Source organism: Fusarium phalaenopsidis (assembly GCF_050370095.1).
Source record: "Fusarium phalaenopsidis strain FUZ10S chromosome Unknown contig_32292, whole genome shotgun sequence".
NCBI lineage: Eukaryota > Fungi > Ascomycota > Sordariomycetes > Hypocreales > Nectriaceae > Fusarium > Fusarium phalaenopsidis.
The window spans coordinates 777,569-805,290 of NW_028145410.1; the positions used below are offsets into that span (position 1 = coordinate 777,569).

The 27,722-nt window shown below is 51.9% G+C and overlaps 7 protein-coding genes across 7 annotated transcripts; 2 read left to right on the forward strand and 5 right to left on the reverse strand.

Moving 5' to 3' along the window:
* Positions 1 to 626: 626 nt before the first annotated feature.
* On the reverse strand, positions 627 to 1,913 carry LRP88_04556 (uncharacterized protein; the record flags this gene model as incomplete). Its single annotated transcript, XM_083241128.1, has 3 exons — positions 627 to 1,397; positions 1,464 to 1,573; positions 1,625 to 1,913. 3 exons carry the CDS (start codon positions 1,911 to 1,913, stop codon positions 627 to 629), a joined length of 1,170 nt encoding a protein of 389 aa, XP_083102276.1.
* Positions 1,914 to 5,499: 3,586 nt separating this feature from the next.
* LRP88_04557 (Sodium/hydrogen exchanger family-domain-containing protein) lies at positions 5,500 to 8,312 on the forward strand (the record flags this gene model as incomplete). The annotated part of the gene is made up of 4 exons (XM_083241129.1): positions 5,500 to 6,367; positions 6,422 to 6,753; positions 6,806 to 6,865; positions 6,918 to 8,312. The coding sequence occupies 4 exons, from the start codon at positions 5,500 to 5,502 to the stop codon at positions 8,310 to 8,312; spliced, it is 2,655 nt and encodes an 884-aa protein (XP_083102277.1).
* Positions 8,313 to 13,980: 5,668 nt separating this feature from the next.
* Positions 13,981 to 14,931, reverse strand: LRP88_04558 (uncharacterized protein; the record flags this gene model as incomplete). Its single annotated transcript, XM_083241130.1, has 1 exon — positions 13,981 to 14,931. The coding sequence occupies one exon, from the start codon at positions 14,929 to 14,931 to the stop codon at positions 13,981 to 13,983; it is 951 nt and encodes a 316-aa protein (XP_083102278.1).
* Positions 14,932 to 17,864: 2,933 nt separating this feature from the next.
* LRP88_04559 (uncharacterized protein) lies at positions 17,865 to 18,203 on the reverse strand (the record flags this gene model as incomplete). Its single annotated transcript, XM_083241131.1, has 1 exon — positions 17,865 to 18,203. One exon carries the CDS (start codon positions 18,201 to 18,203, stop codon positions 17,865 to 17,867), a length of 339 nt encoding a protein of 112 aa, XP_083102279.1.
* A 1,228-nt stretch (positions 18,204 to 19,431) lies between these two features.
* On the reverse strand, positions 19,432 to 21,186 carry LRP88_04560 (uncharacterized protein; the record flags this gene model as incomplete). The annotated part of the gene is made up of 1 exon (XM_083241132.1): positions 19,432 to 21,186. One exon carries the CDS (start codon positions 21,184 to 21,186, stop codon positions 19,432 to 19,434), a length of 1,755 nt encoding a protein of 584 aa, XP_083102280.1.
* Positions 21,187 to 22,028: 842 nt separating this feature from the next.
* On the forward strand, positions 22,029 to 23,964 carry LRP88_04561 (uncharacterized protein; the record flags this gene model as incomplete). The annotated part of the gene is made up of 3 exons (XM_083241133.1): positions 22,029 to 22,674; positions 22,745 to 22,993; positions 23,051 to 23,964. The coding sequence occupies 3 exons, from the start codon at positions 22,029 to 22,031 to the stop codon at positions 23,962 to 23,964; spliced, it is 1,809 nt and encodes a 602-aa protein (XP_083102281.1).
* A 1,208-nt stretch (positions 23,965 to 25,172) lies between these two features.
* On the reverse strand, positions 25,173 to 27,611 carry LRP88_04562 (phosphotransferase family protein; the record flags this gene model as incomplete). Its single annotated transcript, XM_083241134.1, has 3 exons — positions 25,173 to 26,160; positions 26,288 to 26,617; positions 27,463 to 27,611. 3 exons carry the CDS (start codon positions 27,609 to 27,611, stop codon positions 25,173 to 25,175), a joined length of 1,467 nt encoding a protein of 488 aa, XP_083102282.1.
* Between the last annotated feature and the right edge of the window lie 111 nt (positions 27,612 to 27,722).

Below are 27,722 nucleotides of genomic sequence, written 5' to 3' on the forward strand. Positions count from 1 at the left end.
TACTGAGTTTGAGTAAAACAGCAAAAGGACGTATGTGTCTAACAAACGCAGAACTTAACCGCAAGCCAAGGAGGGAAGGAGAGAAGGAGCAGCATGGAGTAAAAGAAGTATATATAATATTTACCATTATGGGAAGAATAGAGAGAGAAATATTAAATAATTAAATAATAAAAATATAAAAAAATAAGTAAAAAATTATAAAGATATTATATAACAAAAATTTACTTATTTATATAGTTAATTAAATTTTTATAAAATAATAAAGCTTTCTTAGTAAGATTAGCTAGTACCCCAGTGGGTTATAACTCTCCGAGCTATCCCCTAATTCCGCCCTCCCCACTTCGCGCTCACGCTGACCATTCCCCTTCGGCCACTGGCAAAACCTAAGCCCGGGGTTCCTTCGGCATCGCGGCGCCGACCGGCTGTCCTGCCGAAACTATGACAAACACATTCTTATTAAACAAGGTAAGTCGTCCTCGTTTCTTTTCCACCGCCGCCCGGCACGATGGAGTCTCATAGCAGGGTGCGGGTCTTTACGCCTCGGAGACGTTTATTTCACGATGCAAAGCTCCTGCATGTTGACTGCTTTTGCCAACCTTGTCTTCAATTGACTCCATACGACGCTCCTAAAAGATGATGCCCGCCGATCGAAACCTCTCGAACGCCTCGGTCCACCCTCGGACCGGCTCTCTCTCCTCCAAGAATCCTACCTGCCGCAGCCGCTCGGCGCTCAATTGCCGATCAAACGTCAACCACCATCCCACGCTGTCGAGCTGCTTACTCCCCACGCCGACGCCTGCCGAGATCGCATTTGGCTTTCCGTTTTCTGAGAAGAGGTGCTTGTGCGTCTCGATATACTCGCTGGGAGGCTGAGGGGCGGTGTCTGCAGAGGGCGCGACACCGATGAGGCCGAAGAAGGATGCGATTGAGGGCCAGAGCTCCGCAAAGGTGGTGGGCTTTGTGCGGTCGAGCATGTTGATGATCCTGGATCCGCAGGACTCAGGGTTGAGGGCTGCGTGGACGGCGATGCGACCGAGGATATGCGAAGCCACAGGCGTGAAGCGCGCGTGGTAGGCTTCATTGTTCCCTGGGAATGGGACCTGAACCTTCTCCCGGATATTGCCAGCGTCGCGCACGCCATGGTTGAATGCGTACAAGGAGAGATACTGCGCCCAGTGCAGAGCCAGCGAATAGTTGGATCCGATGGGGCTGAACCCTACGACAGCGTCAGGACAGACCTCTGTCCACGTCCAGCCACGACCTTTGGACGCCTCGGTCAGAATCTCGCGGAACCAAGGGTAAGCAACCGTCTTTGCGTAGTCAGCGGGCAGATTGTCTGCCATGGACTCCTTGAGAGGAGGCGCAAAGATGCCATCCGGGATGTAGATGCCGTAGCCCTGCTCGAGTTAGCAGGAGACGATGTGAGTGCGGTGATGACAGACTCTTGTGCCGCCAGAGTAGACAAATGACTTTAGATGAGGAGCCAGAGCGTTCAGCGCAGAAGCGAGGTTTCGCATCATGTCGCAGTTGAGCTGGCATTCCTTCTCGAAGTCGTCATTGTACGGCGCAAAGGCTACAGGCCATTAGCTGTGTCGTTGAGCGTTCTTCACAAGGGATGCCGTACCAAAGTAAAAGACGTGCGTTGTCTTCTCAATCCCGGCAACCTTCTCGCGCAGCTGGTCCAAAACATCATCGCTCTGTAGATTCACTCCCGAAACAAGTTGAAGCTTCGGTCTCGTCTCTGATCCTTCCGGCCAGAATGTCCGAGATGCATCAACAGGTCGGTTGCTCACGCCTGTCACGCTGGCGAAAGTCGTTGACGTAGGGTAACCCGACAAGAGCTGGTTGACAACAGCCCAGCCAACGAGGCCGGTCGCGCCAAAGACGAGAGCATGGTTTTCAGAAGTTGACATGACGAAGATAATTGGGTTCTTCGGATATGTTCAGAGAAGAAGTTGTTGCGATTGGTGGCTGTTTTACAGGTTCAACTTGCGATTGCTCATGATGGCTCATCGACGCGGGTTTCCTAAATAAGCCCCGCCGAACAGCACGTGTGGATCGGTCATGAGATGATCTCGCAGGGCTGGACGTCCTGCATGAACAGATCCAGCAGCGGGGCCAAGACATGCAATTCCTTCTGCAGAGTCCATGACTTTAATCTCCAGCGACGGTTAATTGTGCATGAACTCTTGTTTCATCCTTCTCGTACTGCTTGTCATTAACACCACTCACTAAACATAGGACCAACAATGAGATCTTCGACATTGAACACGGCATCTGCTTGAACAAGCGACCCCTTACTCATCAACCCGCCCTTGATTCATCTGGATAGTGCTGGAAAGCCTGGTGAAGCCTCTTATTCTGGGCTATTCCCCCTGCGTGGCAGAGCAGTCCAATGGATGCTTGGTATGGCCTTACCAGGCATGCCGGAATCCGGTTCTCTCGACATACTTCCCTGTGTTGTAGACAAATAGTTCTAGCTAGGTGAGAGAATTGTTATGGCGATACTGCCTACGGTACTTTGTCTCCAAGTCCACCATCCAGCTCGAAATAGAACAGTCCGACAGCTCGCCGACCCGACCTGGGAGGAGTTGATACCCCCTTGCCGTCTACGACGTTCCGCAATCTATCCCCTAATATCGCAACGGCCCGAAAGGTGTTCGCGATATCTCTATCGGAGGACCGACACCGCGTCGCTGGATTAAGAGCGCCGGTCTTGCAAGAGCACCGCAGTAGTTTAGGTTGGTCAACATCATCGCGTGAACTCGGTTCCCTTCCGAGAGGTGCGCTGGCTACATTGATTAGAAAGCAAGTGGCGATATCTCAATTCAGCGGCAGTCAATCTCCTGCTGTGGTTATCGTGTCGTTGAACAGTGCAACGCTGTGGTAGTTCATCTTACCTATACCTTATCTCTGTGATTGGAGTCCACGCCGTGACGATACACAACTGTGCGCCGCTCATATCCGGCTACGAAAACCCCCAACATTGCCTTATTTGTCCATCTTGATGTGCTTCGCTGGAATAGGCGGAGGTGCATGTGCGGGCTCGCACTTGTTGAGATGCGGACCGCTGCTGTGACGGGACGCGAAGATGCTTATCTTGTTGACATCTGTCAATGTTGTACTAGTGAGGATGGCCTCATTGTGCTCAGGGTCCTTGAAGATCTCGAGGATGGTCTCGGTCGTGGTGTGTAGTACAGATGCGCTGAACGAAAGATGTCAATTGGCTTCCGGGGGCTTTAAGCCTGATTTTACCACACCAAAGCCAATGGATACAACGAAGATGAAGAGGTGCTGTATGGCCTCATAATCCATTGTTTGGCTGCCTCTGAGCGGCGCTCAATGATCTGGAACGGAGTTGGCCCCAAAAGTCGAGTTCTAGGCCAACGTTCTAGGTCATCGTGTCTGGTACCCAGATCCGCCTGTTACATAAATCTGACACAATGGTTCCAGGCCCTAAATACAGATTATAGATCTAGATGGAACGTCGTGTAATGGCCAAATAGTGATGGACAAGTAAAGTGTGGTGACAGGAGAAGAGAGTAAAGAGCTAGGGAGCGAATCGCTGAAGCTACTGCAACAAAGAAAGTGAGAATAGCCTCAAGGCGTACTTCTCTGATTGACCAATCAACGGTTCCCAGCATGACAGTCGCACAAAGTTTGAGCATGTTCGAGTGAGATAGTGCCACGACTCGAGCTGACCGTCTCTTTGAGGCGACTCACGTAAAGTCCGAAGCGATGTGACAGAGGCTGCGAGACACAAACACCAGACCGACCCCTGGTGATCTCCAATCACGATGTTGTAAAACTCTAAGCCCGTGTCGGGCCCGAAGGAATGGTAAGCTTGGAGAATGTCACGGTGAAACAGTACTATCAACCACCAACTTCTCGACCGGGGACTTGGCAGCTTAGGATGGTGATGTGATGCTAAATTAGCACCAGATTGGGTTGGGTCGGGGAGTTTATTCGACGGGGAGTTGTGGCTAGCAGCGGTGTTCCCCAACTCCCCGCCTGGTGAGGCTTTGGTCCAGCCTCTTCTTGGGGTAGCAGAGCGGGAGACGCGGCACATCAAGTCCGTGGGCAGATGCGGTGTATCGTATGCATCGTCTGAGCGATGTGAACCAGGTTGTGGATGGAAACAAGGATGGGCAATGTGACGACAAAGCCAGGCGTCTGGACCAACAAGAGGCTTGGGTAGGTACCCATTGGCGAATACGGACCTCCAACACCATCAGAGTTGACTCTCCCCCGCATTCGCGTCCAAGTCAAACCACCCGACCGAAGCGCTGCAAAAGATGGAACCCTCGTCTAGGTCGAGATCTCGGCGCGGGCGGTGAAACAGGTGCAACGGCGCGTGAGCGCGTTAGCGGGACCCTCTTCCCCCTCCAAGAATGACGATTTGCCCTTTGATGGGAGACGGGGTTGGGGTCACATGCCCACATGAACGGGGAGTAAGATTCAATATTGGATGGGATGGATGGAGCGCATGGTCAAGTCTTGCAGGATGGCGTCTTGGGATACATACGAGGAACACCTACTCTTTTGCCTCTCTTTCACGATGCTTCTCTTCCAGTCTCTTTCAGCTTGCAAAAAACAAAGCCAAAAAACAAGGTTGGTGTGTCACCGCTCTGCCGCTCGTTGCGCCGTGCCAACCATGGCCTGTCACCATCCAGGTGCCGAGAAAGACTCATCTGCACAAAGCATCCATTCGCCTCGACGTTGATCCCGTGGGCATGCGGTTAGCAGGGCACAACGTGCCTCCAATTCTTGGCTTGTCATCTCTGCGTCCAACGCCCGTCCAGACCTTGCATGTCTCGCCCGCTGGGCGCTCGTCATCCGCGCACGAGCAGAGCACCACATGGGCCCTTGAAAAGCCTCCTCCACTTTGTCCGCTCAGACAGCTTGCTGAACCTTGCGCCCCCGGCGCCAAGACAACCCCGGTAAGTGGGAAATGCGGAGCTGAGGCCGACACACGGTGTCGCCGCCGTATCACAAGCTCCGGCACAACGGGGGCGGGCGGGCTTTGTCGAGCTTATCACAGAGTAATGCACGTCAAAAGCAAGAAAAAGGACAAAACGGCTCCACGTGAAATGGAGCGTGAGACGAGAATCCAGACCATGTTCGGTAGAGTCTAGGGGTCCCCTAGCAGATGACCCCCCCGCTAGCTTGCTTAGCTGCCTGCCTTGCTCGCCAACCTTGATCGTCTCGGATTCTTCAACAAAAAGGTTAAAACCAAACGGTGCCCGACTCATCCTCGCCGACTCGCTTCGACTCGTCTCCATATCCTTATCTCTTTTTCTCTTCTTTCTTGTCTTTGGATTATTAGTCCTTCTTTTACCCCGCGCCCCCCCCGTCTCGCCACAATCCACTCACGTTTTCGCGCGTCGCATTCGCATCCGACCTCGCCGTACCATCGAACCCTCCGAGATACAATAAGACTCTGAGCTTCGTGCTCTGCCGACTCGCAATCGCGGTCGCGTATCATAGCTCTCGCCCGTCATGTCGGCTACAACGACGTCGGCCGCCGCGGCTGTTACGAGCGCGCATCCTCAGGGCGGCATCATCGAGGGCCTCAACCCCATCCACTACAACCCCAAGGACCCAATCTCGCTCTTCATCATCCAGGCCATCATCATCATTGTGTTTTGTCGCCTGCTCCACTACCCCCTCTCCAAGTTCGGCCAGCCTCGCGTCATCGCAGAGGTCATTGGCGGCATCGTCCTGGGTCCGTCCGTCATGATGCGCATTCCTGGCTTCAAGGAGAACATCTTTCCCACCGAGTCGATGCCCGTCTTGACCAATGTCGCTACCGTCGGATTGCTGCTCTTCCTCTTCCTCGTCGGCCTCGAAGTCGATACCCGAATGTTCAAGACAAACTGGCGCGTCGCTCTTAGTGTGGGCCTCGCGAGTATGATTATCCCATTCGGTCTTGGTGTCGCTGTGGCCTGGGGCCTGTTCAAGGAGTATGGCAATGAGGGTCACAAGGAGGATATGGAGTTTGGCACTTTCGCCCTCTTTATCGGTACCGCCCTGGCTATCACTGCCTTTCCCGTCCTCTGTCGAATCCTGTCTGAGCTCCAGCTTCTTTCAACTTCGGTCGGTGTGACAGTGTTGGCGGCCGGCATTGGCAATGATGTTACTGGCTGGGTTCTGCTCGCCCTGAGCGTTGCCCTTGTCAACAACGCCAATGGCCTCACAGCCCTCTACGTCTTTTTGACTGCCGTTGCATGGGTCCTCTTCCTAGTGTTTGCAGTCCGGCCTGCATTCCTTTGGGTCTTGCGCCGAACCGACAGCATCCAGAACGGCCCATCCCAGGGAATCACGGCCTTGACTCTGCTTCTGGTCTTGGCGTCCTCTTGGTTCACTGGTAAGTCTAGGCTCTTAATTGGTTGATGATGCACCCTTGCTAACTGGCAATCAGCTGCTATTGGTGTTCACGCTATTTTTGGTGCTTTCCTCATTGGAGTTATATGCCCCCACGATGGTGGTTTTGCCATTAAACTGACTGAGAAGATTGAGGATCTGGTGGGATCACTGCTCCTCCCTCTCTATTTTGCTCTTTCTGGTCTCAACACCAACTTGGGTCTGCTTAACGATGGCAAGACTTGGGGATATGTCGTTGCTGTTATTCTTTGCGCCTTTTTCGGCAAGATCTTTGGTGGTTCCGTGGCTGCGCGTTGGTGTCATTGTCTTTGGCGGGAGAGTTTCACCATCGGTGTGCTCATGAGTTGCAAGGGTCTCGTCGAACTGATTGTCTTGGTAAGTGAGGCCGTTCAAGTTGGCAGCGTGGTACTGACTTGCTCAGAACATCGGACTCCAAGCAGGTATCCTCTCACCCCGAACATTCACCATGTTCGTGGTTATGGCACTGGTTAGATATGCGCCCTTAGTTACGGAAAGCTGCTAATCATTGTTAGGTAACCACCGTTACGACAACTCCCCTGACCAGATGGCTCTACCCTGTGTGGTACCGCCAGAAGGTGGACAAGTGGCGCCGCGGCGAGATTGACTGGGACGGAACTCCCCTCTCTACCGAGGCCCAGGCTTCTGAGCACAAGATGGAGGAGGCTCTGGACAAGTCGCAGACCAACCGCGTTATCCTGCACCTTCGTCTTGATGCTCTGTCTGGCCTGTTCAACCTGGTTTCTCTGCTTGGAGGTTCCAGGAAGGCGTCCAACATCGCCAACACGGAAGCCGATGATGCTGGAGGTTCGGCTGCTGTGGCCGCGGACGACAAGCCTCGACACCCGCCTCATCGCCCCCTCGAGGTCCGCGGAATCCGCCTCATGGAGCTTACCGATCGTACATCATCCGTCATGCAGTCGACCGAGGTTGCCGAGTTCACTTCTCGTGATGCCGTCTTCTCGGCTTTCCAGACCTTTTCTCGCCTCAACGGCGTCGCCGTCGCTGGCCAGGTTTCGATCATTCCCACGTCGGCTTACGCTGAGACTCTCGCTAAGTGCGCTGAGGAGGCCAAGTCCGACTTTATGCTCATTCCCTGGAGTACATACGGTGGTCTTGCCGAGGAGAACTATGGTGCTGCGCTGTCCGATAACGATAACCCGAACGATCGCTTCTTCAACAGGACCTATGTCGACTACGTCCAGAGCGCCCTTGAACGATCAACCTGCACCACTGGTGTCTACATCAGCCGAAGCCTGGACGACAACGCCCTCTCCAAGCGGCCCACCCTTACCCGCCGAGCTCTCACCGGACTCTCGGTCCACAGCGACCACGGCTCGCCTGCCGTTCAGAACCCAGTGGATCAGAACCAGCACATTTTCGTCCCTTTCATCGGTGGCGAGGATGATCGCGCCGCTCTACTCTTTGTTCTTCAGCTTGCTCACAACCCTCATGTGTCCATCACTGTTGTTCACCTTAGCTTTAACGAGGATGAAATCGACACATACAGTCCTCCTGACAGCCACCCTTCCAGCAGCAACGACATCGGCAAGGCTGTCGTCGGCATCCCTTCTGCGAGCGACATGGATCTTCTGAGCACTGCCAAGAAGAACGCTTCCGGCACCCTCGAGGGTCGCGTCACCTTCATCGAGGTTTCTGTCGACACGATCCGCCAGCTGCCCGACCGTGCCGTCGCTCAGGCCCGTGAGGTCGTCGGCAAGTCCAGACTCAACGTGGGAGACTTGGTCGTCGTCGGACGATCCCACCCCTTCTTCGACAACCTCCTCGTCGACGACCTTGGCGTTGAGCGCGAGTTCCAGCGCACCGTGGGTGTTCTCGGTGACCGCTTCGCCAGGGCTGGTATTGACGCTGGCCTGTTGGTTATTCACGACAAGCAAGCCAAGGCTTGATTTGCTTCACGCTACATTTTATGCTACATTGGATATGATACGAAGGCGTTTGGATACAACTCCTAGCTTGTGGACTTGGGCACTTGCATAGAGTACACGGGTTTCGCATACAGGGAAGACTGATGTTGATTGGATTGGAATGGATTGGATTTTTAGCATATACCAGATCTCGACTACCCCCAAGGTCATGAGCTATGAATGGATTTATTGTCTATCGATATGATGATGCGGTGATGTGATGGATGGCGGTACTGCTGGATATTATGAGATTGACTGTCTCGATGTTTCTCTTGCTTACCCAGGGTAGTAGGATGTCTGCTGGGATTACGAAAAGCCATCGTGCATAGATGATTGTCTATATAACAGCGGGTGTTGAGAGGTGTGGCACGGATATATGATGAAGCTATCGAATGCCAGCTATCCCCAAGGCGGGGCACCCACAACAGAAGGCCATGGCAGGTTGCTGCTGATTTGGAGGCCATCTGGTGACTGCTTCGTGTGATGGGCCAATAACTCCCTAACACCGGCGACCGGGTTTAGCCCTATGCTCCCATTCGGCGAGGACCAAAGCAGAGGGCCTCAACTAGATTCATGAGGGCGTGGAGTATATATAAAGGGATCAGAAGCCCGGCACACCGATGAAGTGAAGGGCGGCGCACCAGGCCCACAGCATCCGTAATCACTGAAACTGGAAAACGTGACGATAGAATCATCCTCTGGACGTTCTGCTCCAGGCTTCTTCATTGGCATGGACGTGATTTCACCAGCCCCCTCAAGTTGGCCCAATCATTTCTTGGACCAGGGATGGTGTCCAAGTCGCCGCGTGTGAGCTTTCATACTCGAAAGCGCACTCTGATTATAACTGATGCCCATTGTCCTTGGACAGAAGGTCATGATGGTGACCAAGATCCCAATGTGCCATGGGGAGAGGCAAAAGACGGCGACAGTTGATCATACTAATGCCAACAGCCATAGCTCCAGCCCGAACGGGCATTCCTAAGTGTATATAAGATTTATAAAATGTTTTATATAGTAAACCGTATAGTAACGAGAAAAGAAATTTCGAGGTCGAGCCTTTGGTGATGTCGGAAGCTGGGGCACCCCGTGAAGTGAATAACTGCGCAAAGCATCCGCAGGCACTGAGACTAGAAAGTTGTGATAATGAAGAATCATCCTCTGAACGTTCTACAACGGGCTTCTTCATCGCCATCGATGTGATTCCATGAGCGCTTCCTTTGGTTCGTCGTCCCTAACTAAAAGGGATTCTAGTCCTTGTGGTGAAATAACGCCAATTTAATCCTCCTTCTCTCAAATGCCCAGATAAGCCATCTAGAGAGTGTGACTAGGTATATAGTATCCTCGCCGGCCCGGGCATGCTATTGCTTCTGCGGGAGATCGAGGTAGCAAACTACATGCTCAATAGATACCAGGCGGTTAGGCAATGCTTGTAGTGGTGGTAGGCATGTTGCTAAACTCTGTACGAGTGAAGCTGGGTAGGGTCAATGCCGCGGTGTGTGAGGTTTCATTCTCGAAGGCTCACGCTGGCCATAACTGATGCCCCTTGCTCTTGCAAAGAAGCTCACCGTAGTGGCCGAGGTTCCAATGTACCGTGGGGAGAAGCAAGTGGCGGCGACAGTTGGTCCTCTCAACGTTGCTACTTGCTAGCCACAACACTAGCTCAAGGTAGAATGCCCAAGTTTATATAGGATTTATGAGATACAGTATAAAGTGAACCAAGCGGAAAGGTAGAAGGGTTTCGATATCGAGCCTTTGGTCGACCAGCGCACAGGATGAGGGCTGCTTGCTAGGCTCGTAACTATAGTTGAACCGGGTGCCTGATCCGTCAAAGGTTGGTTGTAACTTGAACCTGCTGGTGATGCTAAGAACGCCAACAACAAATGTCCCTTCACTCCCATGCCGCCGACCAGCGGCGGTGAGCATCGGGCCAAGTGTAAACTCTCTGCCTGTTCTCCTCGTTTAGGGGATGATGGTACAGCCGATCGTACCACAGGGTATACCACTCGACCTATTCACCCTGGCGAATTTGTGTTACCTTTACGTTCGGCCAAAAACCGCACGCTGATGTGAACGCCGGTCATGATCTTCCCCTGGTGAAGGTGGGAGAGGCCAGGAGACGGCATAATCAGTTGAGCTCACGACCAGAAACACTGAAACCGCAAAGCCGAAAGAGTTGTCTGTTTTGTCCGCAACCGGTGTATATATAGTGTCATTCTTTCCGTACCAGACGCGGAAAGAGAACGAATGTGATGGAGTGGGAAGTCTCTACCCCTAATTCACGACGGCTCTTTTGGGGTCCGTTTGCGCAGTCCTCCCGGAAGTATATACACGGGTATCTTTCCCTCCCGTTGACGGCGCGCAACAATAATGGAAAGACATTCGAGGTCGACAGAGATACACTCCTATTCGTTCAATGGCCCTCTGAAGTCTGCTGAAATTGGGGTAGCCCTCAATTAAATTGTTTCACTTGATCAAACGGCTTGGCGTTCGTTCTCTGGTAAGCAAGTTCCTTCGGGAACCACTCCGTACCGGCAATGGCGGCGGGAAGACGACTAGCGAAAGCCGTATCAAGCTTGCTGCCACCAATGTCGAGGACCTGGCGGTCAGCGGGGTTCCAAGTAGGAGAAGATATATTGTCGTTGGCGTACGAGCTTTTGCACCAAAAGAGCCCGGGCTCGAAAAGAAAGAGAGGGCGTTCGCTCCATACAGGGAGCGTTATGAGGGCGTATCAACCCGCACGGTGCCCCAAGGTATTTTACCGGGTCCAATCGGTGGTTATAATAGAGACCTTGATTCTCTGGGCATCCACTAGGTTCGCTTGGATCCGGTGCGGATGGATATAGCGGGATAGTTTGAAGACTTCATGGAACCGTAGCCAGTGCGAGTAATTTCACCTGTAAGCTTCGTCAAGTCCATCTACTCGGTTGCTTGCAGTTCAGTCCCACGACAGCAGCTGAGGTATGTCTGCAAAGGTTTAGATAGAACTCTTTGCATGCTCGTAGTACATAACGAACCGAGCGGCCCAAGAAAGAGGACGATGTGCGCAAGTGGCAGACATGCAACATTACGATCACTCGAGCTGGGCCGTGTAGTTGGATCGAGTGCCAGATGCGAAAAGCTGCCTCTCAATTTCACCCCTTGGGACATTTTCGACAGCCCCAAAAAAAGGCCCGCTGTTGCCTTTTTGTTCAGTCCACAACCACTAGCTCAGTCCTCGTCTGATCGAGGCCCCCTGTAGTTACCCTCCTGGCGAGGCTGGGTGATGAGAGTTAAGTCCGAGGCTGGGTGATGAGAGTTAAGTCCAAGGCTAGGGACACCCAGAGTCCAGGATCTGAGAGGATCCTACAAGCCTTCCCGTTTTTTTTGGCTGTAGCTAGGCTGTATATAGTCTGTCGTTTCTCTCCATCCAGGACCCGAAGGGAGCACAAATGGGACATGATGGGCTAGGTTGCCCCCGCCCGGAATCTACGATCTTCTGCTGTTCTGTTCGCATAGTGTTCCCGGGAGTATATGGAATGGTGTCTTTCCTTCTGGTTAAGAGCGCGAAATACTCATGGTAGAGCGGTAGGACATGAGGGCGGTGAATCGAACGCCATGAAGGAATGCCTCGGTCGGCTCATCCAGGAACCTGAAGCAAAGGGGTTTGCTACAAGAGTAGCCTGACAAGTAAATTGAAGGTCGCCATCGCATGTCTGAAGGTCTCACTGGGAAACAAACCCAAAGTGCGCAGCTGATGAATGTATATAAGATTTCGCAACTGGGCTCGAGTTGTGCTGAATATGATTTCTGCTCCAGGATCAATTAAGGACTCGGTGGGCGGCGGTGATCAGTCACCACGGGGACACGGTCTATCAGTGTTCAAAAGCTTAGACACGGATCGCTGGGTGGTCTTTCTGTGACCATGTCTTCGCCGAGGGTCTCCAGTGTGCTTGGCCTGGGGAGTTGCCATGTAATAAGATATATAGAAAACGGTACGATCGGTTTGTGTAAATAACCAGACAAACGGGTTGAAAGTGACCCTGACAATGTGCGTGAGGTCATAACAATACTCGCAGATGTATATATATGAGCCTGGGTTGTTGTTCCCGGTTTCCTAGTCGGTGGTGTCGTTGAACGTCTTGATATGAGTGAAAAGAATTCGCTGAAGACAAGTGTTGGGAACTGTCCCAGTCATCGACCATTCGTCGTCCGGGTATACTACATGGTGTTGATGAGTGTCCTGAAACTTGGCCTGTTGGCCTATCGACCATGTGGTAGTGGAAGTGGCGGGCGGAAATACCACGGGGGACCATCCCAGCGTATCGATTGAACTCTCGCGGGAAGAACATCTTATGGTCTCGAAAACCGAGGTTTGACGTTCGCCATCTTCAATCCGCTCAGGAAGGTTGACCTCACGAGACAGCAGGTCAATGTCCCCGAGGCCGAAGAAACCAGCACGCTGACCTACCGGGCCCCCAGGATCTGGTCGTCTTGGCCAATCTTGGAAACAGGTCGTGAGACAGATCAGTTTGCTCGGTCACTACCCAAATCCTGTCCGAGTGAAGCTGATAGGGCTCTTTAGCCTTCCAACGAAAAACCCATGTTGAGCCCTGCTCCGAAGGGGATGGGGTCATCGCGGTTCGCGAGCGAGGTCTATATACGGCGAGTCTGTGTGCGTCGCCTGTGTGACGAAGTTCAAAAACTTACGCGGTTCATGACAGCCATGCCAGATTGGTGCTTCGTTAGCCGGGACTCCGTTGGTCATGGGCTCCATCATCCATCTTCATCAGCGTCAGACTCTTGATAGTCCTCGGAGTGAGTGGTCATGGTAGATAGGATAAGCCACCGGGAGTGTACAAGTCAACTAGGTCTTTGGCGATTTCCAGAAGGGCGTCTGATTGAGGCGAGGGGCATGAGCAGGTCCTCCTCACCCAGGCCAAAACTGGTAGGGTAGGGGGAATCGGGTATATAGTGTGGGAATGAGTGTTGACGCATGGTTTGAGATGAAAGGATCTTGATTTCCACTACTCCACTATCTCACCGCGTGAGATGGGATCTGACATGTTGGACGGATTGGAAGTAGTGCCTGGAAGGCGCCTCAAAGAGGAAGTCGCCGATCAACTCAGGATCGAAGGACTGGGTGTTTGGTCTTTGGAGCTGTCGACAAAGCGGGCAAGAAAGCGACAAGAGGTGGCGCGTAATACTGAGGAGTTTTCAGCGCCAAGCCTCATGGGTCGAAGCTCTTATTTCTGGGCATTATATATACGACGAGAGTAGGATGGATGGGATGAAGGAGGGGACTGAAGGGGGCGAGGTGCGGCTTTTATACTTGGCGATGGGATGGTGTTTGTGGTTTGGATGTTTTGGATTGAAGCCCAAACACTTGGCAGTGCAACGTGGGGCGACGGTGCCTCAACACATGGACTCAAGCGTAGTAGCAAATGCTAGCTTGAGAAACGGGCATCAATTAAAAGAGCGACCATGTTGTTGATGATGATTGCAAAAACTAGCTGGATCAAGGTATCATGGTAAAATGACAAGTACAATCCACCTTCCCTGGCGCCTGGATGCTTCGCTACCTTGTACCTGTGTGAAATGGCCGATCAGAAACACCGAAAGCAAGCCCCAAACTGATCAACGAGATCTCCAACACTCAATTTAACCTCCCTCTTCAGGCCTCATCCTGCTCTGAATGGCGCTTTCGCTTCTCACCTCTGGGAGTGGTGAGGATACTCAGAACCAAGGCGCAGGTATCCACAACTTTGTCAACACGGCGATTGGTCGCGGTGAGTTCCTTGTTGGAGCTTTCAATGTCCTTTTCGAGCTTCTTCCGAGTCTCTTGGAGTTCCTCGTTAGTCTCCTGGAGCTGCTTTTGAGTTTCTTTGAGTTGCCCTTGAGTCTTTCGGAGCTGTTCTCGAGTGTCCTTGAGCTCTTGATGGAGGGACCCTACATCGACGGTATGGACAGCCTTGTTGAGCAGAGCTGGCGCGTACTCCGTGACGGCTTCGATGACGGAGGGTTTGCCAACACCTTCAATGGCTGCTCTGAAGCCTTGAGCTCGACGTTGAATCTCACAGAGAGGGCTAGGATCCTGCAGCCCCCCATGGAAGAGCGTTTGCTGGCGCTCGATGGGTATACCGAATGGGTAGATGACGAACCTGGCTGGAAACTCGACTCCCCAGAGGAGCGCCATGTCCTCGCGGATGGGTGCTAGGCTTGGGTGGCTGGCACCCCAGGTCACAGCCAAGAAGAACCAATAAGGGTAGTAGAGTTCCTTTTGGCTGCGTTCATTTCCCTGCATCCGCTTGTAAAAATCGTGCTCGACCGGTAACTTGGCCTTTGAGAGGAGAGACTGCTCCCATGCCTTGGGCAAGAACTCGGCCAGCTCAGTAGCAAGCGGCTTGAGAAGGAATATTTTGACGCTGTTGAAATGGAACAATAAATTCTGAGCCCGAGTCCGATCGAGATTCGTGGAATAGTCGAGTTTGAAGGCGGAGATGGATAGCTCAACCGAATCGCCAAACTCTGGGCGAGAGATCTCGCCTTGATTCCCATTCACATCCGAGGGTGAATTGAGAGCAAAGATTCGGCTTGTACCGGTGAATTTGTTTGCAAAAGACATGGCGGACTCGGCAGACCTGAAAGACGCTGGGTCAGTTTGCGCTCCAGAGGGTGGCTCACGGTGTGGGGGACAGAGCCGGGGCACACTGACAGATCGCAGGCGGCTTGGAAGCGCGATGAGAGAATGACTGAGAGCAGAGAAGCGAACGGGCTGGCAAGCCGGGAGGAGAAGGGGAGGCTACGCAGCGTGCGATGGGAGATGTGCTTGGCTTGTGTTGAGCCAGGCTCTGATGGTGGTTGAGAGGTGGAGGAGATTCGTGTTTGCGTGAGGAGGAAGGAGCTTTGAGATGCAGATTCAAACCCCGTGATCCTAAGAATTGATGATGGTTATGATGCGCGATAAGATACGTGCGCCAAAAGTTTTGATCAGTGATTGCGGCAGAGTACGGGAGGCGAGTGCGGTGTTGATGCAAAGCGCCCCTCGTTTGGACCGAAAACATCAAGCGAACTCTTCCAGACCTGGGTATCATAAACTTGCGTTTGTAACCGAATGGTTTTCTGAAAGGAGAAGGTTGATTTGGATGCCATTCAATGGCTTATGGTGATTGACTGTGTGAGTGTTATACTGGGATATAAACGAGTTGACCAAGGAGCAAACGCAGGTCAAGCTCAAGAAGCACATAAGGGGACCGGAACAGTAGAGGAGAGTAATGTAAAGCGCCAGCGACGCGGCAAAAAAGTCATCACATACCGAAGAGAGGTGGTAAGACGCTGCCAGAGGTCGACAGGTTGGTTGGCAGTGGCATCACCATTATTGGGCATCATTCTCTGCACCTTGAGGCATTCATGTCTGCATGAGTCGGCGGGTCAACAATGGTACATCCCCGCGTGACGGTAGATAATGGGAATGATGAAATAGAAAAGAGAGACCGACCATATTGTATTTCATTGTGACGTCTATTTTGCTGCTTTAACATTGTCTTGGAGGTTGGACGTTCCTTGCGATGAGGCTCAGCTGACTGGGTGGAAGTGGGTACGAGAGTTCACCTCACTCGTCGGGTTCCCAGAACCAACACCTCTACTTACCTCCAACCCTTGACACCATGAGAGCCCCGGGGTCAGCGCAGTGATATTTCGGTCGCTGCATCAAGATAAGATCACTCTTCCAAGTTCCCAGGGCCTTTAAAAGACCCCTCTCCCGCAGCAACCGGTCACCATTAATCTCTCGCGAGCCTCATCTGCACCATCTCCCGCTCTCAAGAACCGCGGCAATCCACCCGCGAACCTTTCCGAGTGAAGGATTTGATGTGCTGCCAATTGATCGCAAAGTAGAAGAAGAGACACTTCCAGAGTATAGAGGCGAAAGCTTTTATCCCGTCAAACTGGGCGAGGTCTTTGCCTCTAGGTACCAGGTCGTCGCCAAGCTGGGCTTCGGCACGACTTCCACTGTTTGGCTTTGCCGTGATCTCACGTATGTTTTCCCAATCACCCATGTCTGCGTGTTTTGCTAATGCCACGCTTTTGCCACTCAGGGGGGATGTGCTTGTCACTCTCAAAGTTTTACACCACGGGATAAGACGCAGCCCAGGAGCTGGTCATATCCAACCACATCCAGGCCATCGACGGTTCAGAACACGCTGGCAAGGACATACTGCGTGTAGCCTTAGATCACTTCAAGGTCACTGGACCACAGGGATCTCACCAGTGCCTCGTCTTTGCTCCTCTGGGCTTGACGTTCACGGATTACCGAAATCTCTTCCCTCAGCGGTCTCTCCCCAAGGACGTTCTTCGGGTAACTCTGCTGATGGTCTTGCTTGGCGTCGATTTCATGCACCTAGCCGGCGTGGTGCATACCGGTATGTGCTTATGTTTGCTGATTGTCTGATGCTAACAAGATCTTTGGACATTTCACCAAACAACATCCATCTTGGTGCCCATGGCGCTGCCATTGCCAAAGTAGAACGCGCCGAGCTCGAAAACCCACCACCGCGAAAAGTTCCTACGGATCGCACCATCTACCTTTCCTACAGAATGCCAATCACCAGTGACCCGCTGGTCATATCTGACTTTGGCGCTGTAGTCCTGGGCTAGCCTGGCCAAAAGCATACTGGAGATGTTATGCCTGGGGTTTATAGAGCGCTAGAAATCATTCTTGGTTTAGGGTGGGATTCGAAAATCGACATTTGGTTAGTTGGGGTTATGGTACACAGGGACAGCTCTCCCATCCCGCATCACTGACATGGAGCGTAGATTTGGGACCTCTTTGAAGGAGGTCGACTCTTTCGTGCTGAGAAAAACGGCCGTCTGAACGACGAACTGCACCTTGCTGAGATAGTTTCCCTCTTGGGGCCACCCCCGAAGGAGTTTCTTGGACAGAGTGACAAATGCCGTCTGTACTGGGACGCCCAAGGTAAATTCCCCTCTCCTCCGTTGCGATAGTTCTACTAAAACCAGAAGGGAAATCGATTGCTGTAACACCCATCCCCGATCAAACTTTCGAGAGCCGTGAGACATGTCTTGAAGGGAGCGAAAAGAAACTCCTCTTGGCTCTTGGTGGTAAAATCTTACGCTGGCTTCCGGAGGAACGACCTTATGCGGAGACGCTGATAGAGGAGGATGAATTTCTGGATCATCAGAAACAAAAGAAGAGGACAGATGACTGCCTATTAAATGCCATGTCATAGATAAGGCTTCATAGAATTGCAACGATGGATCCCTCTGCTTTATCTAGCAGTTATGATCTGTGGTAAAGCACGTCGCTCTTGCGCACGCTCGGAACCCACTTTGTATGAATGGCGGTGCCCTTCACCCGTGGAGGCCCGGGAACCGCGCAATGTTTCAGTGTATGTATCGTCTATTCTCAGCAATGTGTACCAAAACTCCGACAAATGCATCCCTCAATCATGCCACCCAGATCCTCGGCCACGTAGCGAATCTTCGCTTCAAATAGCAACAGCAAAAGATTCTTCACATCATGTTGATATGGGTATCGATTTAGATGGGTGAAACAGGCGACTTGGCCTTGCGCTTTCGTAGAATCCTGGGCGTCGCGGGAGTCTCGGGCGTCTCGGTGCCGGTGTTGGTGTTCTGCAAAGCTCGGAAAGCAAAACGCTCAGGCTTGAGGTCCCTCTTGACCCATTCGTAGTTCCTCCTGATACGGCCGGTCGCGAAAAATATCTTGGGGTCTCCTTCGATGAAACCCTTGCCAGCCATGGGGCCCGTCGTGAATTCGCCGCCAAAGTGACGGTACTTAGCGGGTGTTGACATGTACATGTCGCGCACGAGGTCGACGTCGAAGCCTGGGTCCTCGACCCATTTGACGTTGTTGTTCATGTTGCTTTCCTGGAGGAGTTAGCAATGAAGACGATGAGAGAGAATCTGGACGTACAATGATCTCGGCGAGCTTGGCGTGTCTTTCAACGTGTCGCTTGAAGGCAGCCGCGCGACCGACGATGCGGGCCTTGCACTCGGGGCATTTTCTCCCGAAGCGCGGGCTGGGGCTTGGGACTTTTTGGACGTGGTTCATGTTCGGAGAAGCCATTTGATTGCTGCGAGGAGATTGTTCGGAAGCACGGATGGTGTTGCGAGGTGGATGATAGGCGAGAGGGTGAATGGAGGATAAACAAAGAGCAGAGAAGAGGAAGAGGGTGAGCCCGCGAACAAAGAGTGCAAAGTGTGAAGAATAGAGAGAGAAAAAGAAGTGGATTTCATCGTTCCCCTTTTGGAGCATTATCTGCAGCGGCCATCGAGATGTTCGCTTCGGTTGATGGCACTGCCAGCCGGTGGCAGCTTACAGGGCACAATGAATACTTTTCATCAAGGTCTGATTAGAGAGAATCTCGATGATAAAGAAAGATTATGCCTGGAGTCAATATGTTTAAAATCTTCTAAAAGGAGTGAAGAGAGAAATGTCGGATACGCCTTAACATGCACGTGGTGAGCGAGATGGCATTACCTGCGCGCTGATACTGAAACCAAACTTGCTCCTTTGTCTTACAAGTTATCTGCAACTTCGTACTCAAGTATAAGTCTAGAGCTTAGGCAGTCCTTATTATAAACTTAGAGTAACAAGTAATAATTATCTCAGGAAGAGAGCCCATCTTTAAGTACCTAACCTAATAGAAGGAGATACTGGGGGATAGGGACCTTAAATCATGTCAAGCCTGCTCTGGCATACGGAATCAGGGACGGCCTCCGGTGTTTGGTATAGGAATAGAACATGTGTGACTACCTATGCGATACAAACACGATAGACCCTCCCATCAATTATGAATCCTTTCAAAATTGGGCTTGGCCAATCAGGACAAATCACCATCTTTGCCTTTTCTCCTATGATTCTCTCTGGTGGCATATAGAATCGAGCATCTGACCTGCACCGGGACTGGTAACCCGCTTCAGGCCCGTAGGATGTGAGGTCCTCTATCGAGCCGTGCAGCTTGTCCAGAGACACTCGCAAGTGAAGGGGCCTGTTATCCCTGGCTGGGGAATCAAGCTCTCCATCCTTCAGGCCTGATAGAAACAAATGTGTGATCCGTCTCGAGCTCGTTCAATCCTCCTCCTTCTAGAACCTCATCTCTGCGTAGAGCTCAATGAAGGTATTGACAGACATGTAATTACGACGGGACTGCCAGTCGGCGGGATACATGGTTATTTCGACGTGCTCCCCATTGACAACCGGGTGAAATCTCGGAGGGATGCAGTCACAGTAGGCTTGAAGCGACTCTAAAGCCGATCCATGTAGTAGCGCATGGAAGAGAGTGCTGAGCCGACCCTCATTAATACTGTTGGGCGATAGGTGCAGAAAATATGTATAATTTGCCATCCCATAGAAAGAACCCATAACGCCGTTTAAGAACGCGTGGCGTCGAAGGTCAGCAAGGAAGAGATTGTCATCTCGTCGTAGGGTCGGCATGTCTGGGTCAATCAATCGGAACTGTAACCCGTAGCAGCATCCGATCAGCCTGAAGACTGGGCTGTCGTCGAGCCTCCTCAGGATGAGAATCACGAATGACTTTTCGTCCCGTTGATCAAAGACGAACAAGTGATCCCTGCCAGGGAGAACAAGATCGTTGAGAGGCATGTCGGTGATCAAATACATCCATGCTTTGTGTGGGGCGGCACCTTGCACCTCGAAAATCATCATACCTCCATGCGTGTGGACCTTTGAGGGCACGACAGCGAACTCGCAGATACGTGTCAGGTTGATCGTCAAGCTCCCCGTAGAAGCATCAACTGCAGCACCCTTGTCCCAGATCTCCTCCTTAAGTCTTTGCACCCCCTCGTCATCAAGATCTTGGGTTTTAGGTGACGCCGGTCTAGGGCTGGTCCCGGCGAGATAGTGCAAGCTGGGGCCTGGAATAAGCCTCCTTCTCAAGCGATGTTTATATTGAGTGCTAAACTGGGAAAGAACGTATTGGACAATCTTCCGCCTTAGGAAGCCCAATTGGACGCCTGGAACGTCCTGCTGAGCTGAAGTCAGGTCGCCCCTCGGTGGCCATACCCAGTCTTCAGGCCAAAGGTGCTTCCAGGACTTGAATACCAATTCAGCTTGATCTTGGAGGTCATAGAGCGTTGGCAATCTTGGGATATTCCAATCGATCATCCACGACGGTTGGCCATAGGGCGCGGAGCGACTAGGTCCATGGCAAAGGATTTCGAGATGCTTCAGGCCAAGCAGCGAGTAGGCGAGTGCTCCAAGATATATGTGGAAAAAGGATAATGAGTAATCTGGCCGGAAAAGTTCCCTCTCTCGATGGTCGTCGAGTAGGGCTAGCACACCAAAGATCTTGTCTCGAGGGTCCGATGCCTTGGAACTCCATGTTGCTCGCATGGCATCGTAGATGTCACTACCTGGGGACGTTCCCTGAGCCATGTGTACGAACCACGGCGCCGATGTATTCTCCCAGTCGTGATCTTTTAGCCGAGGAACAGTTGCCCCATCGGCCCAGAACTCAGTATCGCCCACTTGAAAGACAACTTGTCGAGAAACGACAAGCTCTTGAATAACCCAGAGGCGACTGAAATATCTCTTAGAGAGCAGCTTGTTCAAGTTAACTTTGCCTTGCCTTGTAATCTGGTCGCAGTCGTTGGATTGCATGACCGAGTGCTCCAATCTTCGCCGAAGGGGGTATTTGTGAGGGCCAGTCGGGTCGATCGAGCCGCTCCCGAGATAAACCAACACTCTCTGGGCTTCTTGGTAGATATCAGCCATTTTAGAAACCTGTGCCTCGCGTTCCTTGTCGTCTTCCTGGTTGATGCAGATGGCATCGACCCAGAGTCTCCGCAGGCCGTCCGCGGGTTGAAGGAACTTGAGCATGTCCACCTAGAGACGCACAACCAAGAAAGATTTCCTGTCTATGAGACCGTCTCATACACCTGGGGCCGATGAAAACTGGCCAGCAGCGGGTGTTGTCGTTGTTCTCTCCGCCCCAGGTGTATGAGACGGTCTCATAGACAGGAAATCTTTCTTGGTTGTGCGTCTCTAGGTGGACATGCAAAAGATCCGTGCCACCTGGGGCTGCTTCGAGTCGCAAAAGACGAAACTCGTCATCCTGTAGGCGGCGGTGGTAAATTGGGGATGATTCGAAGTCGTCAGTCGAGCGTAAGTTTTCGATCGGATTGTCGGCGTCGGAGCCTTGAGAAGTCTTGGCGTGAGAGTAAAGGGAACTGAGCGGCCAGTGGAGATTGAGCTGTCCCGGGGCTTCATTAGGCGGGATCGATGGGAGGGGACTTGTTTGCTGTTGCTTTAATCTGATGGCGCCTAGATCTGGTAAGGCACCGCATATGTTACAAATGGGGAGGTCCCCATTCAATATCACATCGGGCGATACGCAGGTGGCTGCATGCCAGCGACTCATGATCGAAACACGAAGGATGTTGGAGAACTCGGAGGAACAAGGGGTCAACAAGAAACAGAAACGAGGCTGCGAGATTTACAACCACAAGAGCTGAAATATGGCCTAGTCCGACCAGGGGCCGCCAAGCTCCAAAAGTCAAATTTCCCCAGCCTGGAGAAGACCATGGGGTTGCATCGATGTGGCCTACTTGATACAAAGTGCCGATCTTGTCCAGAGCATGGTCAGTCGCTCTATCTGAATGCTCACCTCCAATGAACTTCATTTTTTCTACTACCGTGGAAGGTTTCACCTCTTTGAAGCTATGTTTACGCCAAATGACAATACCGGCAGCACAGATGAGGTTGTCTTGATATCTATCACCCCTAAGCCTGCCTTTTCGCACCAAGAGTCATCCGTTGCGGAGATCAACCCCCCCGACGGAGGGGAGCTTGGGCGTCTCCCATCCAACGTCTACGCGGAAACGGCGAATAACGTCCTATGGCTTCCGCGTCCGTCAACAAGCTCGAGTGGCACGGGCGCACGCGTCCGGCGTGGCCTTACCGCCGAGAAGGAGATGACCCTCTTCGACTGCTGCAAGAAGTACCCCAAGGCCATCTCGTGGTCATTGCTCCTGTTTCTCACTGTTGTGATGGAAGCCTACGACAAGTCGCTTATCTCAGGATTTATTGCCTTCCCGGTTTTCAGACGCCAATATGGAAAGCCGAGACTTCCACTCGCCGACTCCCCTGAGAATCAAGATTATGAGATTTCACCGCTGTGGCAAATGGGCTTGCAGAACGCCGCGGTGTCTTGTGAGATTATAGGCCTTCTCGCCCATGGATATGTCTCTTACGTCATCGGATATCGAAAAATGATGATCGTCAGCCTTGTTTGGATGGGTTTTGCTGTTTTCCCCGCCTTCTTCGCTCCCAACATTGCCGTACTAGTTACCGCCCAAGCTCTCTGTGGTGAGTCCTCTGCTTGGGTGCGGACTCTGTCGTTAAGTTTGCCTTTAAGCTGACGCTTCCCCCGCGCTAGGCCTATCGTGGGGTGTCATCCAAACTCTGGCTGCAACTTACGCTGCTGAGGTAGTACCCTCGGTCGTGCGAGCTTGCATCCTGAGCAATGTCAATATGTGCTGGCTGATAGGTCAGCTGATAGGCACAGGAATTCTCCGATCCCTTATCCACAACACATCTGAGTGGTCATATCGTCTGCCTTTCGCGCTGCAATGGGTATGGGCAGTTCCCTTACTCTTCGCCGTCTACTTCGCTCCAGAAAGTCCATGTAAGAGAAGGCTTCGTTTGAGATGCATGGATTTGAATGTTCTCTGACATTCGATAGGGTGGCTCGTTCGACATGAGAGACTTCCAGAAGCTCGACAGTCGCTTCAGCGACTAACAAGCGACAACAACCTCAATATTGACGACACAATCGCTGTCATGCAGCACGTCAACTCGGTTGAGAAGAAACTTGGATACGGCGGTGCAAGCTTTGCAGATCTATTCAGAGGCTCAAACCGTCGCAGGACCGAGATCTCATGCATGGTCTGGTCCTGTCAAGCCTTGTGTGGCGCTACCTTGACTGGATATGCCCCTTATTTCCTGGAGCAGGCCGGTTTTGAATCGTCCAAATCATTCAGTCTCGCCACAGGAATGTACGGCCTCGGCATCTTTGGCGGGATGATATCTTGGCTTCTACTCTCTGTCATTGGCCGACGCAGGCTATACCTCGCCGGGCTCGGAGCAGCAGCAGTCATCCTCATCATTGGCGGCATAATCGCTATTGTTCTGGAAGGCCACCCTGCGATGAACTGGACACTCGGATCCCTCATCATCTTCATGACTTTTACTTACAATATGACCATCGGCCCAGCTTGCTACGTTATCGTGGCCGAGATCCCTTCGACACGCCTCAGAGTGAAGACGGTCGCCCTTGCAAGGGTCGTGTACAATGTGTTCACCATCATCAACAACGTTGTTGCACCACAGCTTTTGAACCCGACTGCTTGGAACCTAGGTGGTAGGTCGTGTCTGGTTTATGCTGCAACGGCTCTTCTATGTCTTATCTGGTGCTATTTTCGTTTACCCGAAACGAAGAAACTGTCGTATCTCGAGTTGGACATGCTCTTTGACAAGGGAGCTCCCACAGCCAAGTTCAAGGAGCTGCAGGAGCGGTTGGCTCAGACTGCATACGTGTCGATGTCGAGGGCAGAACGCATGAGGAATGCGTGGCATGGGTGGCTTGCGTATTCGTAGAATACTAGATGTCGCTTGTACACTGAGACAGCTTTCGCCGTACGTACTTTTACACGATTACCTAAAGGATCTTCAGCCCTAATTATCGGCAAACCCAAAACCTTCCGACGCGTGATTGATGAATTTCGCCAGGCCACTTTCGCCCTGCCGTAGATCATGTCTATGAGCCATGTCCAGACTGAAGTTGTGCGTAATTGGCGTCTCTTCCCACGTTCCCCTTGCATGGAAATGAACGCAATTCTACAACGCACTGATTCACAACCAGACTGTCAATACGAGGTACACTAAATCCTTCGGTTTCGAAATGCACGCTAGCCGTATCCCCTAGCCCAGCCCCCAGAAACCATGTTACGCCAACCGCTTACGGGCTAGTTTTGCGCTAAAACAGCTCAGCTTGACCCCCTGCGAAGGCTAATCCAAATCCCCACCCAGCGATCAATGGCACATCGGGCCGACAAGAGAGAGAGATGGAGATGCCCTAGACAGACACGACGAGGGCAGATACGCCTGGAGGTCCTTAGCTTGCTCTATCATCGAAATGATATTGCTGTTGGTGAATAGCTGGGAATCGCCATCTCTCACCCAGCCTGCACTCAGCGGGTTTTGAGGGTCTATACGTAGCCCCTGGGACTCGCTACTGACTCTTCACTCGCAAATGTCGTGATGGCAGAAACCACGCACGTTCGGGAACAGCACCTAATTATAATGAGCCATGGCCATCAGAAACCGGACGGGGGATTCGCACCCTGTTTAGGAGATGAGGCTGGCGGAAACCAAGATTGTATTTCGCCCACTCTCCTGTACCTGATGAGAACAGGTCTCCGATTTGGCCCTGCCGCCAACTGCGGCCGCCGCAGCTTCAGACCGATTACATTTCCCCAACAGCAAATAGATGTTTGGTTCTACAGACTTGAAGCTGTAGATGATGCCAAGGGATACGGAATCTTCATAACGCATCAATCATTGCGGCGTGGTTGAAGGACTAGGTAGAGTGTTGGGACCTGGTCGAGCCTCAATACCTGGTCGCATTCCTCTGCTCGTCATCTTTTAACCACAAAATAAGAAGAAGACGACCCGGCAGCATAATAAGAACCTCACCTTGATCCATACAGCCCCGCCATGATTTGCAGGAGCAAGAGAAGCAGTTATTAAACAACCTATAAGACACCAAGAGTAGTCAGTATGCTGGCTAACAAGACGCATTAGCCTTACTCCCAACCCCATTTTGCCTTCAAGGCTTTTGACTCGGCGAGCAACTTGTCCGTCTCAGTCTCGTAGAGCCCGTTCTCCCTCAGATACTCGCTGTAACGCTCACACTCTTCCGCCCGGCGTTGCGCTTCCAGTGCAGCCGCTTGACTCTGCTTGAAAAACTCTGATACTGCATCATCAAAGCTCTTATCCAAAAGTTTCTCGGCCAAGAAATCTTCGAATATCTCGGTGGCATCGGCGGGACGGCGCAGCACATGGACAACACAAAATGCCATGTCTGTTTGGTCCTTCATTTTTCCATCGGCCGATTGGCCATACCATTCCTTTCCAAGCTGCTCCCAGAGACCATTTGCCTTGCTGTTCTCGTCCAGGACGCTGCGGAACTCGGCGTGCATCTGCTTGTTTGTCTCGATCAAGTCATGGCCAGTTATCCACGATGGCGGGGTGAAGACCTGGCGTGGAACAGTATGTGCGAATTCCCAGTCAACTATGCCTTGGATTCGCAGGTTTTTGTCCACGATGATGTTGGGCCCCCGTAAGTCTAGGTGGTTCAACACAAAGGGCCCTTTGTCCAGCTGAGGATCGATAACCTGTTCAAAGATGCGCTTCATGCAGCACAACACAAAAATCTCTTGCTTGATGTCGTCCACGGTGTGGTTACTGACAGGCGGCGAGAAGAAGCCGGATACAAGACCGAATTGGTACGCCATGTATTTCCTGGCAGAATCAAACCGTGACTGAGGCGGCAGCCGAAGCGTGGCGGCAGACATGGAGATGACGGGGCCCAAAACAGGCTGCGGGCTGTCGTCAGGATTTGGCATTAAAGAGCCTATCAAGGGGAACTCCAGTTGCCTGAGCTCAGCCAAGATGTCGATCAACTGAGAAAAGAAGTTTCTCCTATGCTCCTCTTCAGCTTCAATCAGGAGCTTTTTGTCTAGCGGCTCGCCCCGGATGACGTCTGCAATGAGAAACGTCTGCGTTCCTGTACTGTTTTTGGTCAACTCAGCACCACGTCCATAAGCGTGAACATGAGGGACCGGAATCCAGGTGTTCCGCTCCAAGTATTTGTGTATGCATGAGTGGTAGTCGAAGCTGGGAGATGACTAGCGCTTACTCTATAGTGGCAACTTCGCTCAGCACCTTATCCCAGAGATTGTCGAGAATGGGCTCGATTGGAACCCTAACAACCCACTCTGGTCCATCCTGTCCAAACCTGACGAAGAAGCAAGCATTAAAGCTACCGTTTTTGCTGTCTACAACCTGGGAAGGTTTGCCGTCATTGTACCTTGATGCCAGAGCACAGACGGCATCCAAGTCTAGCGATTCGATAAACGTGTTTTTGACCTGGGTGTCTTGTTCTTTGGTGGCGGGAAATTCCTGAACATTCGATCCAAGCGTTTCGACCTCTGCCTCGTTGATATTTGAAGTGTTGATCTTACACGTCCTGAGCCAAGGGGCATCCGTGAAGTGAAATAGATAACACCATAACCTAGGAAGATAGATAGTTACCAGCGTCCATGGCGTGAGTCCTAGATGGATGAAAGCGGACAGCATAGTTGATAGAATACTGAGGCTGTACTGTCTACTCATTCATCCCGTTGTGAGCGTCGCGGTCGCGCACCTGGCTGTATGTCTGAAAATAAGAGGTGGCCGCTCGGTTAAATCGGCGCCTGTCCTATTTAGATGGTTTCTGGACCCGCTCTTCTTGCATCAACAGCCTTTCTTCCTCGCTACCCAGGACTGTTGCTTTGTCTTCAGAGAAGAGCCAGGGGTTAAGAAGCTCCGAGGCATCTGTTATCTCATTGATGAACTTTATAGATTTAGAATAAACCATAGTAGCTATTCTCTGTGTGAGAAAACTATCAATAGACGGATACATGTTTAGCCCTTTTAAGTTGCTCCGATGAGGAACCCTTTTTTGAATGGTATTTGTCCTTCGCCGCGTAGCTTGAACATTCAGTGGTGAAAAGGAATAATGAAATCAAAAATCCCGACCAAAGCCAGTTCCGAAGTCTTTGGGGGGTTGTTTAGTACCTGGATCGGGAAGACGGGGAGTTTGGAACGTGATCTTACACATCTTCGCGCGAATTGCTATCGACATGGGGCATCCGAGAACCCTCCCGGAGTCGGCGTAGGCAAATTATGGAAGTAGAATAATATGGATTCTCTGATTAAGATGATGCTGGGATATTATGTAAAAGCAACAAAGCAATTCAGTCCTGGCTCACCTTTGTGTGTTTCCCACACTAAAACCTAAGCTGTTAGTCCGCAGAAAACTTACCATCTCACTTCTTATCCTTACCATCCTTATCGTTAGCACCCTTCTTCCGAGCCTCCTTGGCAGCATGGCCAGCGTTGAGGGCCATGTCTAGAGTCTTGGGGTTGATAACGAGCCCTTGCTGCGCCGTACCAACATAGGTCTGTGTGGTTTCGGGCATGTTGAAGATGGGATTTGTTGTGAGAGTGGTGGTCTCTGAAGTGCAGTATTAGGTAATTCAGAGGTGGGAATGTGGAATGAACCTGGAGTGATGATCTCGATTGAAGTCAGG